The sequence below is a fragment of the Erinaceus europaeus genome, chromosome 5 (assembly GCF_950295315.1).
Source record: "Erinaceus europaeus chromosome 5, mEriEur2.1, whole genome shotgun sequence".
In the NCBI taxonomy this organism is placed as follows: Eukaryota; Metazoa; Chordata; class Mammalia; order Eulipotyphla; family Erinaceidae; genus Erinaceus; species Erinaceus europaeus.
In genome coordinates, this window is record NC_080166.1 from 125,392,956 (window position 1) to 125,416,810 (window position 23,855).

Below are 23,855 nucleotides of genomic sequence, written 5' to 3' on the forward strand. Positions count from 1 at the left end.
CCGCTCTGGCTTGTGGTGGTGGTGGGGTTGAACCTGGGACTTTGGAGCCTCAGGCATAAGAGTCTGTTTGCATAACCATTATGCTATCTACCCTCTGCCCATAATATATATATATATATATATATATATAAAGTATTTATTCACAAGACAGACAGGAGGAGAGAAAGAGCCAGACATCACTCTGGTACATGTGCTGTCAGAGACTGAACTCAGGACCTCATGCTCAAGAGTCCAGTGCTTTTTCCACTGCGCCAGCCACCTCTGGGACACCGTAATGTGTTTTCTATGCAAAAATGATCACGACTTTTCCGACAACCCAAGAGCTGGAGACTCTTTGAACACTTATTTTCTATTAATTTATTAGGAATACACAACAAGAAAAAAGCACTTTCAGTTTCTATAAAAGCAGCCGCCTTTTCCAAAAACAATACATACATATATCACAATCCCCCAAATACCATTTTATGAAATAAAAAAAATAGAAACACTGAAAAAATTTACCACTACAGCACAGTCCTGCAACATCATGTAGTGTAAAATAAATAAATGAGCATAGTGGGACACTATTTCCATCTTAGAACAGAAGTCACGGTGTACATGGGCTTCATCTGCAATTCAGAAATAACCACGGTTCCTTGGTCTTCCCAGAAGGAAAAACAAAGCAAGAGTTCAGGAATTTTAAATGCCTTTTGTGAATACAAATCCATGGATCGCCGCAGGGCGGGGCCACACAGAGATCCACAAGCTGGAGAAGCAAGCGCCCCACCCCCACCCCACCCCAAAGATTGGTTCTCCTGGAGAATCAGGGCGATCTGTCAGACTGGGGAAACCCTGTGTTTCAAGCATAAGGAAAAAGTACCATCTCGTTTTTAATACTAAGTGGTCCTTTCATGTAGGATTTAAATGTATGTGGCATTTCTGAGTACGTGTATTTTTAAATAAGTAACACTTCTAAAGCTGAAAGGCATGCCACTGATGTGTAGCATGCTCAGTCTTAGCAGTAGTTTCATACTTCCCAGCAGGCGGGAAACCGCTTGTCACACTGTCATCTTCTGTTTTCCATACCAAGATGGCGCTAGAGTTCATCATGAATCAAAACTGGAAGGGAGGAGAGTTTACTCAGTTCATGAAATTTAGACGCGTTAGCTTATATCTTACAGAGGTATGGGCAGAACCAAGGGACTACTTAACCTAATCAATTTCCACAAGTCTCTGAAAGTCAATGGAATCATAAAATGGAAACAAACGGAAGCAAGCAGGAAAAATATCTGCTTGAAATAATGATGTGATTTCTCCCTCCAATATGAAGGTGAAGATTAAAACAAACTTTCAGTAGCACAGAGAAGATTGACAGATCCTAACAAGAAAGTGAAACACAGAAATACCAAGGATCATGAGAGACTAATGTCAAGATGTGGCTGAGCAGTGGAGCCCCTGGTGAGTACACACATTTATATATGCTTGTGAGGGCTGGGGTCGAGCCCCCTCTTGAGCCACGAAGCAAGTCTGCAAGTCTCTCTCTCTGTCTCCCCTCCTCTCGAGAATTTCTGTCCTATCAAATTTAGACAAAGGACAAAAGTGGGCGCTGGCAACTCCGGCTTTGTTACATAGGTACCAAGCCCTAATGATAATCCTGGCGGCAGTAAAAATAATCTATCTGCCAGCAGACTGGATAACCCGGAAGAAATGGGTTCATTCCTAGAAACGTAATTACAACCCAACCAAGGCTGGCTCAAGAAGAGAAAATGTGAACAAGTGAATACCAGGCAGATTCAATCTGTAATCAAAAGCCTCCGAGCAAAAAAAAAGTCACCCTTCATAAAGAACAGGGAAGCTTCCCATGGAGGGGATGGGATATGGAACTCTGGTGGTGGGAACTGTATGGAATTGTACCCCCCTCTTATCCTACAATCTTGTTAATCATCATTTCGCTAATTAAAAAAAAAAAGACCCCCTTCAACCCTTGACTAAGGCTCCCCGAGCCAGGGACACAGGCTACATGGGAAGTGAATCTTGGTCCTAGGAGGCGATGACAAGGATTTTCTGGTGCCTGCCCATCTGAGAGATTCCCTGTGTTCCTGGGTGAGCACTTGCTCTCCTTTCTCTGCACTGAAGGAGGGTGCACTAACTGCCCCCAGGAGACGATCAACGGAAGCTGCAGCCACAGACGCCTTATATTTGGGAGCTGGCTCCCCACAAAGGGAAGCCCCTAGCCAGGCCACAGACTTTCTGGAAGGAAGTCTCACCCGCCCATCAGATTTCACTGAGAAATGCATCTGCGATGCACTCTGAGCTCATGCAACCAACATCTGGCTCGTTCGCTGTCACAGACGGGTCACTTACTTGAAGTTTTCTTCTTGTCCTTCAGTTGGTCTAACAGCTGCCGTATCTCAGTGTCATATTCCACCCATTCTGGGATGATCCTGGCAGCCGCTTTTAGTTTGGGTTCTTTAGTTTTGGGATTATTGCACTAAAAGTTAAAATAAAGTCTCGTTCAATGAAAAACCATGTTCTGGGAAACCTAAAGAAGACATACTTGAAAATACAGTTCTGTCATTAGAAGAAACAAAATGCACTTTACAAACAGCAGAAGCCTAGATGCCAAGTACTCGAAGTAATGGAATTAGTTGAGATCTAGCGGGAATGACAAGCCACAGTGTGCAGGCATAATATTTAGTGCAAACATCTTAATGAGAAATTTAATCGAAAACTGTTTATTGACATTCTGACGGTTCAATTCTGCCAAATGCTTTGAAAACAAGTCTAATCATATGACCAATCTGTGAAAGAACACCGCAGACTATAGTAATAAATATTTGCTTGCCTTCTCTTTGAGCTACAAATCTGGTCTTATGGATTTCGTTTTCCATGACAAAATCACTTGCCAGTGTGGCATTTTTCCCCTTAGTAAAAACATCCATTCTTTTCACATGCCTGCTTTAGTTTACGATTATAATTTAGGATTTAACTTTTTAAGATTTTAAAAAATACTTCTTCCCTTTTGTGGCCCTTGTTTTAATGTTGTAGTTATTGTTGTTGTTGATGGCGTCGTCGTTGTTGGATAGGACAGAGAGAAATGTGCCAGGAACCATTTCTCTGCTTGATAGAAGCTAAGCCTTGAAACAACAGAAGCCCTCGAGATAAGTTTCTAATTCCCGTAGGAAGGATGTTTGCCAGAAACTAAGTGACATACCATATAGTTATAGTGACATGCCATATAGTTACAGTTTAACAGAAATAGTTGCAAGGGACCCTCCACCGCGATCTCTGCCTCCCCCTTCCCCCTATGCTCCCCCTTCCCCGAAGCCTTAAAATGCCTGTGAACACAATACAATTTGGCAGCTTGATCAGAGTCCTGTCTTGCTGTCGTTCTTTCGTGTCTCTTGTCCCTGTCATTCCAGGTCTTTAGGTTCCTAGCCCCGGTTCACCACCCCGCTGGTCGGGGCAGAAATGGAGAGAGGAGGGGAAGACAGAGAGGGGGAGGGACAGACACCAACAGACCTGCTTCACTGCTTGTGAAGTGACTCCCCTGCAGGTGGGGAGCCGGGGGCTCAAACTGGGATCCTTACGCCGGTCCTTGGGCTTTGCACCACATGCGCTTAACCCGCTGCGCTACGGCCCAGCTCCTGATCAGTTAACTTTTTTTGCCAAAATAGGAGTTGTTGTAAATTCCAGAATCATCCATGCTTTAAAAATATTTAACCAGTCTACTCAACAGGCACAGTGGGAAAAGGAGGACCCTCTAACTTTAGGAATACCTGAGGCCACAGGATTTGCTAGTGGGCTGAATGTGAGGAAAGAGAGGTGTCTCTTTGGCTTGGGTGTAACACAGGGTGGTGATGGCAGCCGCCGAGACCAGAAAGACTGTGAGAGGAGCGTCAACTTTTGCGCTCTGCAAAAGCATTAGGGGACGAAGCCTCACTTCTGCATGCCTTGTCCTGCTGGCTGTCACTTGCTTTTCTGTCTTGCCTTACTGTGAAGCGATTAGTTCTGAGCCACGAGCCCAAGGTACTAATTCTTTCCTCACAAGGGGTTCCAGTTTATTCTGCTGCCAAATGTTCAGAGGTGATAAAATGCTGTGATGATGGCAAGGTCTCCAGACAGTCGTGGCTGGCCTCGCTGGAGGCGGTGAGGTGCTGCTGCCATCTAGTGGGCAGAGCCCGTAGCTGCTCTAGACAATCCTGCCAGGCACAGGGCTCAACAAAATGGCGCTGTCCCACTCATGTTGCCAGTGCCCAAGCTCAGAATCCCTGATGGCAGTGAGCTGGGACAGAATCATGACATTCAGAAACACAGTTGGACAACACATAAATGAATTTGAAAATTTTCATGTTTGGGAAACTTAAGAGAGCTTAAAATGAAACTCTTAAGAAAACATTTCTTAAAACTCCAGGTGAGTTGGCTGTGTGGTGTTACAGTGGATCAGGTGCTGTACCCTCAGCACGAGGACCCAAGTTTGATCCCTGACATCACGGGTGCCAGAGTGACACTCCTTTCTCTCATGAACGCATAAATCAATCTCGAGAAAAGAAACTAGAGATGAATGATAGACATGCATAGAATAATTTAAGTAGAACACAAACTGATTGTCCTCATATGGGGGAAGATACTGACAAGAGAACCATCAGTAGATTCCTCTCTTAAGATGACTGCCAATGTTTAGATGTGAATAGTGACTTCAGCCATTTCATGCACCTTCGTTCAAAAGTCCTTGTTCAGAAGAGAACAGCCCCGCGAGCCTGTGACTGCTCCCCTTGGTCGGCCTCTGCCCGGCACCTGGAATTGCCAGTTTCCCCAGGACCCCTGGAAACTGACTGGCACCCTGCACCTGAACTATGCTAACATGTGGCTGGCTGCTTGATGGGCACCCGGTTTCCTTCTGAAAGGTGAGGATTTGGCATGTGCCAGGCAGAGGAGAGGGAACCTCTGTAATCAGCCTCCCGTGGGGATTCTGGGCACCTTCTATGAAATCTCCCTGGTAGACAGTACTTCACACGTGTTGTAGCTTAAGAAATAAATCTGAGGGGGCCTGGCAGTAGCACAGCAGGGTAAGTGCACATGGTACGAAGCTCAAGGACCAGCGTGTAAGGTTCCTAATTTAGCCCCTGGCTCCCCACCTGCAGGGGGATCGCTTCACAAGCAGTGAAGCAGGTCTGCAGGTGTCAATCTTCTCTCCCCCTGTCTTCTCCTCCTCTCTTGATTTCTCTCTGTCCTATCCAGCAACAACAAGGGCAACGACAATAACAACAACAAGGGCAACAAAATGAGAAAAATAGGGAGTCAGGTGTAGCTCAGTGGGTTAAGTGCGCATGGCACAAAGCACAAGGACCGTAAGGATCCTGGTTCGAGCCCCTGGCTCCCCACCTGCAGGGGAGTCGCTTCACAGGCGGTGAAGCAGGTCTGCAGGTGTCTATCTTTCCCTCCCCCTGTCTTCCCCTCCTCTCTCCATTTCTCTCTGTCCTATCCAAAAATGACAACAATAAGAGTAACTACAACAATAAAACAACAAGGCCAACAAAAGGGAATAAATAAATATTAAAAAATAAAAATAAAGAGAAAATAGCCTCTAGCAGCAGTGGATTCATAGTGCAGGCACCGAGCCCCAGCAAGAACCCTGGAGGCTGTGGCACAGCAGCAGGTAAAGCACACGCAGGACCGTGTGCGAGGACTAGAGTTCAGAGCCTCGGATCCCCACCCATGTGTGTGGGAGCTTCAGGAGCAGTGGAGCAGGACTCTGTGTGTCTCTGTCTCCCTGTCTGCCTCTATTTCTCTGTCTCTGTGAGAGAGAGAGAGGAGCAAGTAAAAGGCCACTGGGACTGGTGGAGTTCTTGTGCAGACACTGAGCCCCAGCAATAACCCTGATGGCAAAAACAAAAGCTGAAGCCTGTGCTGTCAAATTTCCAGACAGGGCTCGAGGAGCTTGTGCTGGCTTTGCCCTGGGCTCCCCCATGCAGCTTTTCCCTCTGCTGACTTTGCTAATACCCTTTCCCTGCACTAAGCCACGGCCACAACTATGACCATCTTCTGAGCCCTGGGAATCCTTGTGAGTCTCTGAGTCTGGGGGTGACTGGGCAGCCACTGGCATAGCTGCTCCTTGCCAGCCTGATTAAACAGCAGCGTGAACAACACACTGAGTTGGCAGCAGTGTGCCAACCCTCTCCCAGAGCACGCAGCAGTTTCTTCTCTGTTAACAGACACTCACCAGATCGATGGTTTTGGCTCTTTGTTTGGATTCATCGTCACACCAGGTCTCACACCACAGCCAGTCCTGAGGAAGGGACTTAATGGCTACTTGGTAAATCATATTATTGGGAAGGTCCTACAGAGAGAGATGATTTACACAGTCTGTAAAAGGAGTCGTAGACACCATCAGATTCTAAGCAATCCTAATAAACACAGGCAGAGATGAGACAGCTCTGTTTTCAAGTGCACTTACTTTGTCCCAGTCATCGTATGTCAGGAGTGCTGCACCCAAGCCTCCTCTGGCCTCACGCCTAGGATAAGGAGGGACAGGGAGGCCCAGAAAACTAGCAACCACATTCCCCATGCGCAGCCTCACTGCCTGTCTGCCTGGAACACCAGGATTAGCAGCTCACACGCTGCTGTTGTGAGGTGACTTGACTCTTCCCTGGAAAGAGACAATCCTCACGTGTACTTTCACCTGCAGAGACTGCTGGCACCAGGGTTACAGATGTTGAAATGGCCAAGGAGCCAGAGGAGAATCTATGGAGGGATTCAGAAACATCTGTTTCTGTGCCCTCGGTGAGAGCCCTCCCTTCCCCTCCCCTCCGGTCTCTGCTTACATCCCACCCAGGCGAAGTGCGAGTCTCTTCTCTCTCCCAGAGGGCACAGGTGATATTCCTGTTAGCTGCTGCAAGTGAGCCATGATTTGAGGCTGCTTCTCAACACTCATATTCTACCTAACAGCTGAAGTAACCTAATACGACACAACTAAGAGATACAAGGAAGCAGGTGGACAGGAAACAATAGCATTATCCTTGTTCACAGGTGACAGGACTACTAATGTAGAAAATCCCAAGGATGAAGAAAACTGGAACAAGTTTCTATAGGAAGGTTTTAGGACACAAGATTAACATACAACAATGTTAGTTACTACATGTCAATAATAAGCAGCTGAGATTTGAAGTTAAACCATAATAGCACTGACACTTCCACTGAGTGAAAGACAAAAACAAAATCTAGCGAAAAGCTCTAACATGAGGCTTCTCCACATGAGGAAAGTTATGAGTTCTGATGAAATCATGTCTGTGGTCAGGCTAAAATGTCTGTTTCCCAACTTCATCTACAGATTCAGTGAAACCCCAATCAAAGTCCCAGCGAATTGTCTTGCAGATACTGACCAGCCAATCTGAAACCACTTGGCAAGGCAAGTGAACAGTCAGCACAGGAGTGCAGAAGAAACTCCACTGAACTTGAAGCTCATTTCCCATCACAATGAAGAAAATGTGGTATTGACAAAAGAAAAAAAGTAATCAGTGGAACAGACTATAGAGAGTTCAGGATTCTAAGAATTCTTTGTACTTTCTGCTCAGTGTTTTTCTTTAAACCCAATAAAGTAAAATCTCCTCTCTTCCCTGATCCAGCTATCTAGCCCCTTTTCCAGTCATGACATCATCTCCCTTGACAACAACTGGGGGCCACCTGCATATTAGGCTCAGGAAAAAACTAGTATAGTCATGGGCCCTTTGGAATATAACTAAACAGGCCTACTAGCTAGCTACAAAACGAAGACCCCAAATCTTCATTTGCAATATTCCAGCCTTTAGGTTGATGATTAGTTAACAATTTGTTTGGCTTTATATGTTAACTCTTCTTTCAACCACCAGGTTCCAGATGCTACCATGATGCCAACCAGACTTCGGTGAGCAGATGACCCCACCAATGTGTCCTGGAGCCCTGCCTCCCCAGAGCCCTGCCCCACTAGGGAAAGAGAGAGACAGACTGGGAGTATGGATCGACCTGCCAACACCCATGTTCAGTGGGGAAACAATTACAGAGCCAGATCTTCCACCTTCTGCATCCCATAATGACCCTGGGTCCATGCTCCTAGAGGGATAAAGAATAGGGAAGGTATCAGGGGAGGGGAGGAGATACGGAGTTCTGGTGATTGGAATTGTGTGGAGTTGTACCCCTCTTATCCTATGGTTTTGTCAGGGTTTCCTTTTTATAAATAAAAAATTTTTTAAAAGTAAAATCTACCAATAATAATAATAATAAAAATAATAATAATAAACAAGCATAGGTGTCTTTTCCAATGCCCTTAGGCTGGAACCCACTTACTAAATATCTGGGGCGCTATCTTATCTCTGCTCCTGTACCCAATGGCATGTCCTTGCCAAGTCCTCTAGCAGTCCAACTCCATGCTCCTCCCCTCCACCCTCTTGCACGTCAGCTCACTCTTTCAGTACTCAGCACTGAGCTCAGCAGTCAGCTGACCCTGTCCCTAGCTCAGCTCTCATCACCTCGGGATCGCTTTGCTCCCCCTAACCACTTCCAGCTTCATTTTCACGCTTACTCACTGCAGCTAGTCCCCTGAACCCAGTCCCGGTTGTCTTGCCTCTCCCTTAGTTGTGTTCACTAGGCAAGATCCTTGTCCCAGTTAAACCCGAACCTCTAATTGACTGTCTGCACAAGTAAGCCTGGCTGATCCAACAGAGATGCATACAATGCCTGGCACTATAGCCCAGCACCAGGGTGGCACCTGCCCGCTCTGTCATAATGCATTCTGGGCTCATGGTCCCAGGACACCACTGGAAGCCCTGGGCACTGAAGGAAGCTTTGGCACTGGGGTGTCTCTCCACCTCCCTCTGTCTCTGAAAATGTCAGTTTGGAGCAGCAAAGCCCCAGAGACAAAAACAAAATGACAAAAAAATACCTTAACCCCCCGCCCCACAATGCTCTCATTTTAGCCTCATGAATATGAATCTAAAGGGAGGCCTTTCATACTGTCAATCATATACACACATTGATTCTGTCCTCATTGAGGACACAATTTCCTACTTAATTATTTCACAATTCTCCTTCGTTTTCTGTGCAGACACTTAGTTGGCTTCATTCCCTGTGAGTCTGACACTTACCTTATAAATGAAGTTGTACAAGTGAAATCATCTGTCTGCCTTCTTTCACTTAGCTTAATGTTTGTTTTTACTTTTTATTATCTTTATTTATTGAATGAGATAGCCAGCAATTGAGAGGGTAGGGGGAGACAGAGAGAGGGAGAGATAGAGACCTACAGCCCTGCTTCACCACTCACAAAGCCTTCCTCGTGCAAGTAGGGACTGAGGGCTTGAACCCCAGTCCTTGTGCAATGTAACGTGTGCTCAACCAGGTGCGCCACCACCTAGCCCCCTTAGCTTAATGTCTGCCAGGTCCACCTGGCTGTAACACGCACAGAGCTGCATTCCTTTACACGGCTGCTAAGTGTTCCACGGCCTGCCTGTATCATATTGTCTGTCCATTCAACAATTTACGAGCATCCAGACGGCTTTCATTTCCGGCTAGTACAATAATACCACTACAAGTGTTGGTGTACGAGCTTTTGTATGAGCCTATGTTTTCAATTTGCCTGAGCTATATGTCTAGCCATGGACCTGCTGAGCCATATGGTGACTCTGTGACTGGCTATGAGGACTTGCCAGACTGTTTGCCAAACTGGCTACATTATCTTGCATTCCATCAGCAGTGTCTGATGGTTCCACTTTCTTTATAACCTTGTAAATGCTTCTATTGCCTATTTTTTTTTTTAAGTATAGCTATTCCAGTAAGTGTGAAGTTGTATCTTACTATTACTTTAATTTGTTGTTTCTGAGGCTCAGCGACACAGAGCATCTTTGCATCTATTTTCCGGCTCTTTACTCTTATGTCTCCACCGAAAGTTCCTCAGATGTCATCTTCACTGGGACACAGGCCACCCAGTGCACAAGCGCTTCACAGACACCTCTGTTCTAAGCACTCTAGCGCACTGTTTTCTACTGCTCCAGCGCACTTATTACCTCTATGTACTGTTCACTTTGAGGCTGCTGGTGGTGCACCTGGTTGAGTGTCTGCATTACCATACTGCTGCCCACTACTAATTTTCTCACTAGAATGAAAGCACTAGGAACTAAGAAAAGCTGCTTTCTCTCTAATGTCCAGTGACATTATGTCATTATAATGACAGTGGGCATTGCTGACACTCATGAAGTACCACTTGAATAACAAAATGCATAAAGTCCTTTTTTTTTTTGCCTCCAGGGTTATTGTTGGGGCTCAGTGCCTGTACTACGAATCCACTGCTCCTAGAGGCCATCCTCCTCTATTGTTGTTTACCATTGTTGTTATTATTATTGTCATTACTGTTGGATAGGACAGAGAGAAATGGAGAGAGGAGGGCAAGACAGAGAGGGGGAGAGAAAGATAGACACCTGCAGACCTGCTTCACTGCTTGTGAAGCAACGCCCCTGCAGGTGGGAAGCAGGGACTCGAACTGGGATTCCCTACACTGGTCCTTGTGCTTTGCGCCATGTGCACTTACCCCGCTGCACTACCGCCGGCCCCCAAGATAGGCACTTGTAGACCTGCTTCACTGCCCGTGAGGTGACCCCATTGCAGGTGGGGAGCTGGGGGCTCGAAGCGGGATCCCTCCACCGGTGCTTGTGTTTCTCGTTATGTGTGCTCAACCCGACCCCTCATAAAGTCTTAAAAAGACTCTACATTCCTTATTCATTGGAAAGATGACCTGTGGAAATTATGGGCTATAGGGCTTTTGCTTCTCTTAAATTATTAAAAATTGCTCCGATCGAATAATGAGGAAAGTACTTGTTAGGAAGAATGAAACGTGAGGCGGTAGCCAGGTGGGGTGCAGGGTGAAGGAGGTCTGCTTTGCAGGTGAGGAGGAGACATCCTGGGGCCGGGCTTGGTGTGCAGGCTGAGGGCACATGACTAGGTTCAAGGCCTCACTCCCCACTCAAGGCGGTGCTTTGTGAACAGTAAGGCAGGTCTGCAGGTCTCTTTCTCCCTCTCTCCCTCCCCCTCTCCCCAATTTATCTCTATCCAAACAAATAAAATGGAAATAAAATAAAGGGGGGGGAGGTGGCCACCAGGAATGGTGGGTTCATAGTTTTGGCACCAGAGCCCAGAGGTAACCCTGGAGGCAAAAAAAAAAAAAAAGAAAGAAAACAATAATGCAAGTGAATAAGAACCAGAAGTGGTGACTGAGACAAGACATTCCAGGATGTGAATATGAAGATAAAATACCTGTAGTTTTTAAAATGTTGAGCTTGCAGTGAAAAAAATTATGTGTTAAGCTGAGATATCCAATGGAGAACTCTGCAGAGAGTGCGCGGGGCTGGGCACAAAGGCTATGGAAGCTGGGGACAGGGAGCTACGCTTAGGCACTGAAAATCAGGCCCTGGGCACTGACATACCTGGTCGAGGTTGGAAAGGCTGTTTGGGTCTTGACTGAGAGTTTGGTACTGGCCGCGAAGCCTGTCACCTGCAGCAATTTTCCTGAACTTCTTCAGATCCACTACGTACAGGGCGCTGCAGAGGGTGAAAGTTGTCTGAGGCCGTGTTCACATGTCCTGCTCGGCCCCCTCCCGCAGCCCTCTGAGTGTCTACAGCAGTGGGCGAAGTTTCCATTCAGCTGGGCTTGATGACAATGCATCTTTGTATAAATGTACTCTGTCTACCATGGCACACACGGAGCTGAAGTCTGCTACTAGAATAAAAGGCTCCGTATCTTCTTAGGAACATTTCAGATTTTTCCAAGATCTCATTAAACTCCTGGTCCTAACAAAGCAATGTAAGAGCTGTGCAGACAGTGTTTTTACTCCATTAGTTGACATCCCAAGCTCAAATCTCCTGTGTGACTAGTAGTATATGCCAGCCTAAGTTAGGTAAATGCCACACAATTTCTAGGTTATAAACTGGGTGTGACTGTATGTCAAAAGGTTTCCTAGAGATTTTATGACTTATTGCACACAAATCCACCCAGGGTAACTGGCACATAATGAGCTCTATGTAACTGGCTGCCATCGTGTGGCTTCTACAAAAACTGCGCATTGTGACTGAGCAACTTATTGACCAAGAAGCAGAAGGGCGCCTCTTCCTACCTGATGTGGTATTTCCTTCTCAGAAGATGTGAAGCCCAGTACCCGGTCTTCCAGAAGCGGTATCCGTCCATGTCGCTGCGGCTGTCACAGAACGGGGTGTAGCCGTAAGGAGCTCCACCCAGATCAAAATCTCGAAGCTCTTTCAGGTCGTGTCTCACAATCTAAATAGTCAAAATTATTTCTCTGATGAACACTCAAGAATTCTGTAAGCCCCCTTTTCCATAAATCTGAAACCATCAAGACCTCATTGTAGAAACAGACAATTGATTTCCCTCAGCTCCTTAACTTATATGTGTTTACTAAGTCTCTACTTTCTTACAGAGCTCGGCTCTAAGACAGAGATCGTGCTTACTACCAAGAAAAGTCTGTCATAATCTCTGTGTGTGTGGTGCCAGCATTTCATCATGTGTGACTTATTTTTTTTCCATTATTAAAAAAAAAGATTTTCAGATATACAGAGAGTGAGAGAGTGAAAGGGGAGGAGGACAAGGGAGAGGTGAAGGAGGAAGAGGAGGAAATATCACAGCACGGCTCCACCACTCATGGAGCGTCCCTTGGTGTCATGGTGTCTCCACGTGGTGCTGGAGCTGGGTCTGTGAGTCTGGGGCTCAGCAAGGTGTGCACTGCCAGGTGGGTCCTGTCCAGGCTCCTACTGTGCATATTTCATCACAGTATTTTATGTTATGAGACCCAGGGTTGAGCCTCGGCCCCACCTCCTAGCAGGACGTTTTGGTGTTGTATTTTAACAACACAAAACAAGAAAAATATATTTTAAAACAAAATATATTTTGGGAAGGAACTAAATGCTTCACACATAGGTATAAACCAGCAATTCGTAATAATTTTTCTGACTAGTCCTTATTGTATAGTTGCAAATACTACCCAGAACCAAATAATGTGAAATAAACCAAATCATGTGAAATAGTGTCAGTATATTATTTTAAATAGAATTTAATCTGCTAGGAAATATTACTATAAATGTTGGGGAAGGTAAGAAATGAAAAAGCTTAACTGATTACCCAGTTTTGCTTGTTTTCTTAGTTTTTGATTATTTCGATTCATATCAATCAACTTGAAAAATGGTTTAGAATACAAATAAATGTCAATTTGAGGATATATCTTTTCTTCCTAGATGTAAATACTGACTTGTGCATATATAAGCACTTACATATTACTGTTCTTAGATATTTCATGTAGTTTTCATGTTTTTGTCTCACTAAAGATTAAAGGGGGGGCTGGGTGGTGGTGCACTGGTTAGTGGACTTGCTGCCATGTGCAAGGACCCAGGTGTGAGCTCCTGGTCCCCACCTGCAGGGAGAAAGTTTCATGAGTGGTGAAGCAGTGTTGCAGGTATCTGTCTCTCTCCTCTATCATCTCCTTCCCTCTCGATTTCTGTCTGTCTCTACCCAGTAAATAAAGATAATAAAAAAAAATATCACAAAGGCACACAACAGGGAAGGGGAAAAGGCATAATTTCCTATACATAACATCTGAAAGCTAAGGACTGTTATGGTCTCTTTCGGCAAGTGTGGGATGTAACTATCCTGGAGACTAATCTACTGGCAGAATGCTGCTGGAGGCGGGAGACGGGAGCGGAACTGGGGGAGACTGAACCGCTCCTGACATCTGATAATTCCATGTAAATGTTAAATTACTAATAAATACCTAATTAAAAGATAGTTTCCAGTTAGAACAAGTGAATTTTAAACAAGTATCAGCTCATATTCTGAGAAACTCAAATAACCACTTTTACTATAACCAATGTATTTGACCCACTTTTAATTACCAAAAACAAACAAACAAAAAAAAAAACACCCTGCTGCTTCAGAGAGAAACTGCTTCTTCTTAAATAAAATGTTGCACTTCATGAAATATGTTTGATTTCTCTCTGGAATTGTGGATTTTTAAATATGTGCTGCTAAAATGTCACAAGCAGTATATGATTATGTTGCATGGCAACAAAGCTAACAGCGAACGCCAGCATCATAAACCAAACAAACCTCTACACTCAAAGGCTGCAAGCACCAAAACAGCTGCTTCATCATCTTTTTTTTTTTTTTTTTTTTTTTGCCTCCAGGGTTATTGCTGCAGCTCGGTGCCTGCACTATGAATCCACTGCTCCTGGAGGCTGTTTCTTCCCATTTGTTGCCCTTGTTGTTAACTGTTATTGTTACTGTTGTTACTGCTGTCGTCGTTGTTGGATAGGACAGACATTGAGAGAAGGCAGGAAGACAGAGGGGGAGAGAAAGACAGACACCTGCAGACCTGCTCCACTGCTTGTGAAGCGACTCCCCTGCAGGTGGGGAGCCAGGAGCTCAAACCGGGATCATTATGCGGGTCCTTGTGCTTTGCGCCATGTGCGCTTAACCCACTGCACTATCGCCTGGCCCTCCTTGTTCATCTTCTTACCTGGTCAGCATCAACAAAAATGATTTTGTCCACTGCTAGAGGAAAAAGGACATCAAGGAAAAGGATTTTGTATCCCCAAATAATTCTCTGTTTTTCAGTCTGTTGATGAAGCCAACGGGGCCACTTGTACTGGACAAGTTCATACTGGAACCCATACTGCTTAGCCATGTGTGGAATCACCTCCTAGAAATATAACACACACACACACACACACACACACACACACACCAGAGAATATGTTTAGGGAAGAGAAAGCAGTATGAATATTTTTTTAAAGGTAGAGCTAATGGCTACAAAAAAGTTGGTAAAATATCTAAATACTACTTCTACAACTTACACCTATTAACAAAAAATATGAAAATACTGACAGATACTAAAATACATATAGATATAACAATATAATTTCATGACATTAAAAACAGACAAGTTATATGACCAGGTAAGCTTACTCACTAATACAATGTGCCCCCACTTTAAAGAAAATATTTATCTGTTAACATGAAAGAGAACAAGAGAGGGGGAGAGAGAAGAAAGAGCATCATGGGGGCATATGCAACTGCAGGAGTGAACTGGGGACTCTCCCCTCATGCTCACTCTGGCTACCCCACTTCATGGACCCACGCTCTCTACTTCTCCTAACATTGTCACACTAGAGAAAACATGACTCTAGACAGAAAGCCTCAGCATCTTGGTGCAGCTATGCCTGAGGCACTTGGCACAGATGTCAGCATCCGGGCTGGGCAGAGAAAGAAAGCGGAGCGAGTGTAGAGAATGCAAAGGTAGCTATAAACTGAACTCTACGTGAGTTCTGTGTTTGAGATTTACGATGGTTTAGTGTACAGATTAAAAATACAAGGTAGCAAGATAGAGCCAGTAAGCTGGACATTTGGCATTGGATCTAGTGTCCCTAGTATGAGACTCTCATTCTGCTTAAATCAGGGAAGTTGATGAGGTGAAGAGAGTTTGGGTCAGAAGTTCAAAGCTCAGGGGAGGATGGTAAGGAAATTGGGGGGGGGGCAGCAAATACAGGATCTGATTTTACCTCAATTCTTCTCTGAAGACAATCACTGGTTTTATGCTTAGTTTAATTTTTATGTAGCTTTTGCTACAACAATGTAGATTTAAATCATGTTCTTTACGCATTGATTTATCTATGAATTGAAATGCTGAATTACGGTTAGAAGTGCTCTAAGGAGTCATTAGTTTCAATATTAAAAACATTAGAAAAATAATACATTTTTTTAATCCAGAAAATATTTAGAAATATTCCCTGGGGACCAGGATGCAGTTTGCCTGAACCAATACACAGTTTAGCAGGTATGAGTAGCTCGATTCAGGCCCCTGGCAGCACATGCAAGTGCCCAGAGCATAAGCTAAACAAACAACAGAAATGACTCTATTATGTCTCTCTCATCTCATCTCATCTGTCTGCCTATTTTCACATGTTCATCTCTATTTGGTTACAAGGGAAGAATAAAGAGTCTGCAGGGAGCAGTGGAATCGCTTAGTTGCAAAAAACCCCAGAGGGCAAAACCAAACCAAAAGGAACAAAAATGTTCCCTGCGCATGCGTCATTATCACTATTGTAGGCCTTAGGATATAGCTGTGAAGAGAACAAAGCACGGCCCTCGCAAAGCTTATGCTTTCTAGGTTCTAGGGCGATAGTACATGAAGCCAGTAAGCTATCTACAGAAGAACAGTGCTGTTGAAAGCGTTAAAAAGGGGAGGAAAATAGAGTAAAAAATCCGAGACGAATAAGACTGGCCACTGTGGACAGGAAATGATTATTCCCTGAATAGGAATAAGTCAGTTAAGTTCAGAAGGAGAGGAAAGGAAGGTGTGTGTGTGTGTGTGTGTGTGTGTGTGTGTGTGTGTGTATTTTTATTTATAAAAAGGAAACACTGACAAAAACCATAGGGTAAGAGGGGTACAACTCCACACAATTCCCACACCAGAACTCCCATCCCCTCCCTTGTTTGTGTGTTTTTAACTGGGAGGAAAAGTTGTAAAACAACATGTTCTCAATAAAAATAAGTAAACTGGAAGGGCAAAGATCTAGGGCCCAAGAAATTTCTCTTCGTAACTGGCTGTTGAGTATGTGGATATTTTAAATTTGTGGAAGTTCATAAAAGCAGTTATAAAACTTCATAAAAGTGGTATACTGAAAGTTTTTTAAAAGATGGGCTTTTGGACTGAAATCAGTCATCAAAATAAGGAAAGCGTTAGTTCAGATGTGAAACTGCTTTGTCACTCAGTGGAGCTCTTATCCAGACAGAGCACTAGATTTCCAGGGAATGATGCCATTTCCTGCCAAGAAAGGTTTAGATCATCTGCCTGGGTCTGCGTAGAGTCACGCAGCATGTGCCTAGTGTGACAACATACAAACACTTTAGTGAGACGCTTGAATGACTTCCTGTCTATATGTATCGACTCTCTCAGATTTTCCTCTCCTGCCTTTCTGGTGACAATGGAGAGAGCTGCAGGGCTTTCAGTCGGAATTCTTGGGTTCAAATCTTAGTTTTGTCCCCAACTAGGTGTTGAACTTAAGATCTGTGTGATAAAGGCAAATCTTTCTTTTTTTTAAAAAAATTTTTAATATTAATTTTCTTTTTATTTATTCCCTTTTGTTGCCCTTGTTGTTTTGTGCTGTAGTTATTATTGTCATCGTCATTGTTGGATAGGACAGAGAGAAATGGGGGGGAAAGACAGAGAGGGGGAGAGAAAGACAGACACCTGAAGACCTGCTTCACCGCCTGTGAAGCGACTCCCCTGCAGGTGGGGAGCCGGGGGCTTGAACCGGGATCCTTGAGCTGGTCCTTGTGCTTTGCACCATGTGTGCTTAACCTAAGGCAAATCTTTCTAAAGACAAATCTCCCCTAAAGAAAGGAATGGGCCCTTTGTCCCGAGAGGTAATCACTTCCCTGGAAATGTCTTGACAAGAATGTGCAAGTTTACTTGCCTGACCCAGAGACTGTATGCTACCTTCAAGTTTATGGCTGACCACACTCCATGTTTACTGGGATACGTGTTTCTGGGAGAGTCAGTTCCGTCCGCGTGGTCCCACTGGGAGAAGATGTAGGGAAAGCTCTGGTTCTGGTCTCTCCTAAGTGAGACCTAAGCGTCTTCCCTAAGTGTCTTTTTGCTTTCATGACTTTTAATCTGCATCCTTTTGCCAGAACAGTCCCTGAGTATAACCACTCTTCGGAGGTTTTTGAGTCTTTCTAGCAAATTATTGAATCTAAGGGTGGTCTTGCAACCTTCCAGTTGTGCAGGTAGGTTATGTCATTTCTGAGCCTGGGCTTTCTAGGACTTACGAAAAACAACTAATGATGTTGTCTTTAGCAATGTGACTGGTAATAGCAAAGAATGAATGCATGGCTATTTTGATTTTTGCTTTTATCACTGGTTTTGGATTACAAAGAGAGGACTTCTTTTTCAACTGTTGTTGACCAAGATTCTCTCTCTTAAAAGTGTCTGATTCAGGGGCTGGGCATTAGCACAGCGGGGTAAGCACACACAGTGTGAAGCGCAAGGACGGGCCCCACCTCGCCACCTGCGGAGGGTCTCTTTACAAGCAGTGAGGCAGGTCTTGCAGGTGTCTGTCTTTCTCTCTCCATTTCTCTCTGTCCTACCAACAACAACAACAACAACTAACAAGGGCAACAAAAGGGGAAAAAATAGCCTCCAGGAGCAGTGGATTCATAGTGCAGGCACTGAGCCTCAGCAATAACAAGAAAGCATATACTTTGGTGCATGATGAGTGGGGGACTGAGAGAAGAGGAAGGGATGCTGGCCAGAAACACCATGAACATCACAAAGCTTCCAAGTATAAGATGCCTCCTGCTTTTAAACAGCATCTGCTCCACCCCAGCAGTCAATGCAGTTCACAAACATGGGGTGGAGCCTACTGTTCTTGTATTTATTTTCAAGATAGTTTTGGTAGTTTTCATTATTTCCTTGATAAGACTATCTCTACCTTTTCAAAAGTATGACAGAATCTAACTTAGCTCTTTTTATTGACTATTTTTCATCGCCAGGATTCTATTTAATTGTTAATTTCCATAAAAAAATCACTAACACTTATGACTTTGATTTTATTAAAAATAAACTACCTCCTCCTATTGAAAATACTTGTTTAGTGGTCCAGGAGGTGGCAAATTGGATAAAGCACTGGACTCAAGCATGAGATCCCTGGCCTAGCACATGCTAAAGTGATGCTCTGGTTCTTTCTCTCTCTCCCCCCTCCTCTACTCTCCCATAAGCAAATAAATCTTAAAAATAAAATCCTTAGGGGTCACTGGGTTAAGCACACATAGTACAAAGCACAAGGACCCACACAAGGATCCCAATTTAAGCCCCCGGTTCCCTACTTGCAGCGGGGGTCTGCTTCACAAGCAGTGAAGCAGTTCTGCAGATGTCTCTCTCCCTCCCTCTGTATCTCCCTGTTCTCTCTCAATTTCTCTCTGTCCTATTTAATAAATGAAAAAATAAAAAAGGCCACCAGGAGTAATGGATTTGTAGTGCTGGCACCGAGCCCCAGTGATAACTCCGGAGGCAAAAAAGGGAAAAATTTAAATTATTCTCTAAAAAAACTGCATATAAATTTTCTCTTGATGAAGGTATTGAATAAAAAACTGTTTTAACTTTTTGGAAGTAATATTTAAAAAAAAATTTATACATATTTTGTTGCTCCTGAAGATACTATTTTCAGTTCTTCCTGCAAGCAGCCTCAGGTGATCCCTCACAATGGTTCGCTACTCGCTTGACCCAGAAAACCCCTCAAAATCATGCAAGTCAAGAGGCTCAAACCTTCGTGTGCATTTTACGAACACTCAAGAAACTGCCCAGGCCACCAAACGCATGCATATCTGAAAAGCCACCAAGTATCTGAAGTATGTCACTCTACAGAAGCAGTGTGTGCCATTCTGTCGTTACAATGGTGGTGCTGGTAGGTGTCCCCAGGCTAAACACTGGGGCTGGACTCAAGGTCAGTGGCCCAGGAAGAGTGCTGAGTTTTTGTCGCATGTATTTAAAAACACAGAGAGCAATGCTGAACTGAAGGGCCTAGATGTAGATTTCCTAGTCATTGGGAAGATCCAGGTGAACAAAGCCCTGAAGATGAGGCATCGAACTCACAGAGCTCATGGTTGGGTTAACCCCTACCAGAGCGAGCTCTCCCTGCCACATGGAGAGGCTCCTCAAACAGCAGATTGTCTCTAAACCAGAAGAGGAGGTTGCACAGAAGAAAAAGATATCCCGGAAGAAACTGAAGAAAGAAAAACTTATGGCCTGGGAACAAATTGAGCATAAAATAAATGTAGGAGTAAGTTAAAAAATAGCAATAATATTTTACGTATACATTAAAAAAGACTCATTCTAAAAAGAGACAAGCTATCAGAACCGATAATGTTATACCCGACTATTGAAACAGTAACCGGTTTATAATACAGATGAATGTACTTACTTTAAATGTTGGGGAGAGATAATTTTTTAGAAACCAAAATTTCACTGGTGTTTTAGTGTTACGTAAAACAGAAAGCATCATGATTCTGTATAAAAGAACATGAAGCCCAATGTTAACATTAACAGTTCACTCTTCTATTTTGTCTTTTAAATATTTAAAGTAGATTAATTGGAAGTTTTCCCCACTCTGAATCATGGAGAAACTAGTCTTGAAACATCTTAAAATACTATTGCTGCTTACTGAGAGAGTAGTATACAGACAGAGACTAAAATGGCTGCTTTTTCTTCAGCTGCTAAGAGCGAGTCTGAGGTGGTGCAGTGGACTAGAGTGCAAGGCTGGATTTAACACCACGTCAGTATCACTTGCATAGGACCTGAATTACTGAAGGATTAAGTTATAGACACTTATCCCAACATAGACCCTCTGACTGGAGATGGCTGAGATCACTTAGAGTGTCCATCATGCACTCAAACATTCCTGAGGCAGTCTCTGTATCCCTCTTGAGCAGCCAGAAGCTCTTTGTAGCTTGCAAATAGGTTTTCCTCCTCCACCCTTTTATCAAACAAGGTATTTCTCTACCAGCATAGGAATATTTACCATACTTTTCTTCACATACATAATCAAAATGCCTGTTCTACAGACTTAATGAACACCAATATTCCAACCCAACTCAACTCATGAAGGACACTGTATTTGAAAAATATTACTATATCATAATTTTAAGTTAAAAAAAAGCAAGGTAAGGATCTGTCTATGCTCTGTTACTATTTGGGTAAAAAGGAGTTAAAAGCAAAGTATACAGGATTGCTTATAGCGCTGGTAGGGCATGAACCTACTACTGGGCTCCTCTGAGAAAAAGAACAGGGTATCAAGGAGGAGGAGGAGATGGGGAGTTATTTTTCACTGTCTACCCTACTTTATTTTAAATGTTTTAAAATCCTTTCTTAAATCATACAAATGTCTTAAAACATGAATAAAAAATAGACTTACCTTAAAAAGCGTTCATACAAATGGCCAGAAGCAACTGAAAAAATGTTGAGAACATCTGTTTCTGTTTTTTCCTTTTCCTTATGCAACCTTCCTGTCAGACTTGGAATAAAGAAGTAGTGATTGACAGTTCAGCTCAATATTACCTGCAAACTTCATAAGCCTAAACAAAAACTATACTTGATGTCTTCTAAAATGAGCAAGTACTATATTTTATCTTAACAATGATCAGTTATTAGTATTAAATCATTTGATAATATAACTTGAGTTTCTATGAGTTAGAACATTTATAACAGGAAATGCCGATTATACTGTCTCTGGGCTAGTGAACAACATGTGTGAAGGTTTGTAAATTACAAAAGTTGTTTTGAACACCTGGTTGAGCGCACATGTTACCATGCACAAGGGACCCAGGTTTGAGCCCCCGGTCCCCACCTGCAGGGGGAAAAGAAAGCTTTATGGGTTTGTGAAGCAGGGCTGCAGGTGTCTCTCTGTCTCTCTCTCTCTCTCTCTCTATCTCCCCCTTCCTTCTCCATTTCTGGCTGTCTCTATCCAATAAATAAATAAAGATAATTTTAAAAAGAAAGCAAAGCAGTAAACAACATGCAGAAAAATTTTCTCTCTCTCTCTCTATATATATATAAAAGCTAAGAGTGGACTATGAGCAGCATGCCAAGACCACATCAGCAGTGATGTGTGACTTTGAAAACGGTTTTTGCTGTCACTGGGGTCTCCTGCTCTGGGTTGAATTTTCCCCCTTTTCTTCCAGATAGAGAGACAGAGCAACAAAGCTTCTGGTGGAGGCCAGGACTGAACCTGGGTCTTGCACAAGGCAAAGCAAGTGAACTAATTTTGCCAACCCTGCAGTGAGACTTGAAAAAAAAAAATCCACAAGAGTGAAGAAACAGAATGTGGAAGCATTTAACTATGGTGCGGCAAGAATTTTCACGTGGTCACAGGGAGTTCCTGAGTGCTGCATGTTGGATCAAATGTTATAAAAGGTGCCCACCGTGGGAAACTCCTCTGTAGAGGTCTGGCAGATTGGGTAGAGCACACATGTTGCCATGCATAAGCTTCACAAGTTTCTCCCCACACCCTCTATTTCTCTTTGTCTCTATCAAAAAACAAAAGAAAAAAAAAAGGAGAGAAAGAAAAGAAGGGAAAGGAAAAAAAATTAAAAAAGGAGGGAAAGGACCAGAAAATACAGGCACTGTGGCCAGGCACAGGGCTGGTGCAGGCTGTGGGCACCTCCGTGCTCTGAGCACACTTGCAGGAGGAACAGACGGCGCACTAGGAGTCAAGGCCGCTCTCTGTCATAATACAGCAGTTTCCTCTGCACTCGGCCACTGTCTTTGCCGTTCCTGGACACAGCAAGCCTGTGACACGCCCACCTGACACAGAGACATGACTAATCTTTGGGAGAATGGTCATAATGCAAAATTTCTATTAAAAATTTTATTGAATTAAGAATCTCATTTTAAATGGACAGCTTGAGTTACCAAAAAATTGGAAAGCCAAACAATTTACAGTCATTCTGGAATAAATTTTTCCAAATATCAACTATTAGGACAGAAGCAGCCAAATAAGAAAAACATACATCTGGCTGGGGGGGGGGGGCGACAATCTAAGTTAAGAATTAAAATCAAGATTTTAAAAAGTGAAAGCATTATAATGTACAGAATTAACACCTCCAAAACTTGTTTTCTAGCAAAGCAGCATTCCTCATTTCTTAATTAGCAATTTCCAAGATTACAAAATAACAGGGTTACAATTCCACACCGTTCCCATCACCAGAGTTCTGTGTCCCGCCCCCCACTGGAAACTGCAGTGATTCTCCCCTGGTCACAGATATGGGTTGGCTATTATTTCTGTAACTGTCATCTTTATACATACATACATACATACATACATACATATATATATTTCCCATTTTTTTCTATGGTCCTGCCTTCTCTTTCTTTCTAAGTCACACCTATCCCTCTTACTACTTCTGAATGTCCTTCCTTTTGTCCTCTTCTCTCTCCAGGTCCTGAGGGAGTTGGAGTTCAGAGCGCTCAAGTCATTTTCCCCTAACATTTCTCCCCCTCTGGGAGCCTGGGCCAACATTGTTTTGGGGTGCAGAAGGTGGGGTTTCTGGACACAGCATTATTTTGGGGGTGCTCTTTTTGTACAGCAGTAGCTATACTCTGGTTTAATGGTTGTCTTTATTTACTCTCGACTCTACTTGCAGGATTTTTTTCTCTGCTGGAGTTTTCTGGTTTTTTTTTTTTCCTCAGACTTTTTCTTAGTACTAGCAAGATTCTAACACTTCCACCATTTCTTCCCCCTTAGAGAGGACAGAGACAGAGGCGTGATCCGCCACAGCACTGCTGCACTGTTTGTGAAGCTTCCCTTTTTCACGGTGTCCCATATGGTGACGGGGGGCGCAAACTCGGGTCCTCGTGCATGGTGAAGTGTGCACTCCACTGGGTGAGCTTTCAGCTCCTCTCCTTTAAAACTGGTAACTGAAATATTTTTATTTATTATTTGATGGAGACCGAGAGAAACTGAGAGGGGTTGGGGAGATAGAGAGGGAGAGAGACAGAGAGACATCTGCAGCTGCTTCACCAATTGTGAAACTTTCCCCTTGCAGGTGAGGACCAGAGGCTTGAACCTGGGTCCTTGTGCATTTAACCTAGGTGCACCACCACCATCTGGACCCCTTCAACCTTTTATGTACAGGTTTCAATGGAAGCTCACAAATTCTTTTTAAAAAGATTGCCAGATTCTGTTTCATAATCTCCTGCCAAACCCATTGTCCAAATCACTTTGAAATAAAGGGGTTTTCTTTGTCTTTTTAATTTTTATTTATTTCTATCTTCTCCTTAGAGAAGACTTATACT

General features: G+C 43.7%; 1 protein-coding gene and 1 pseudogene across 1 annotated transcript in view; one reads left to right on the forward strand and one right to left on the reverse strand.

Moving 5' to 3' along the window:
• Window positions 1-339: 339 nt before the first annotated feature.
• UGGT2 (UDP-glucose glycoprotein glucosyltransferase 2) overlaps window positions 340-23,855 on the reverse strand; it is a 146,887-nt gene continuing 123,371 nt past the window's right edge. The window contains exons 31-38 of the mRNA XM_060191876.1: window positions 20,977-21,075; window positions 19,987-20,071; window positions 14,523-14,705; window positions 12,114-12,274; window positions 11,427-11,541; window positions 6,203-6,319; window positions 2,344-2,470; window positions 340-1,098 (exon numbers count right to left, since the gene is read on the reverse strand). Coding sequence (XP_060047859.1) covers window positions 1,076-1,098; window positions 2,344-2,470; window positions 6,203-6,319; window positions 11,427-11,541; window positions 12,114-12,274; window positions 14,523-14,705; window positions 19,987-20,071; window positions 20,977-21,075 — 910 coding nt within the window. The 3' untranslated portion in view covers window positions 340-1,075. The remainder of the gene's footprint in view (window positions 1,099-2,343; window positions 2,471-6,202; window positions 6,320-11,426; window positions 11,542-12,113; window positions 12,275-14,522; window positions 14,706-19,986; window positions 20,072-20,976; window positions 21,076-23,855) is intronic.
• On the forward strand, window positions 19,269-19,837 carry LOC103116887 (large ribosomal subunit protein uL22-like; annotated as a pseudogene).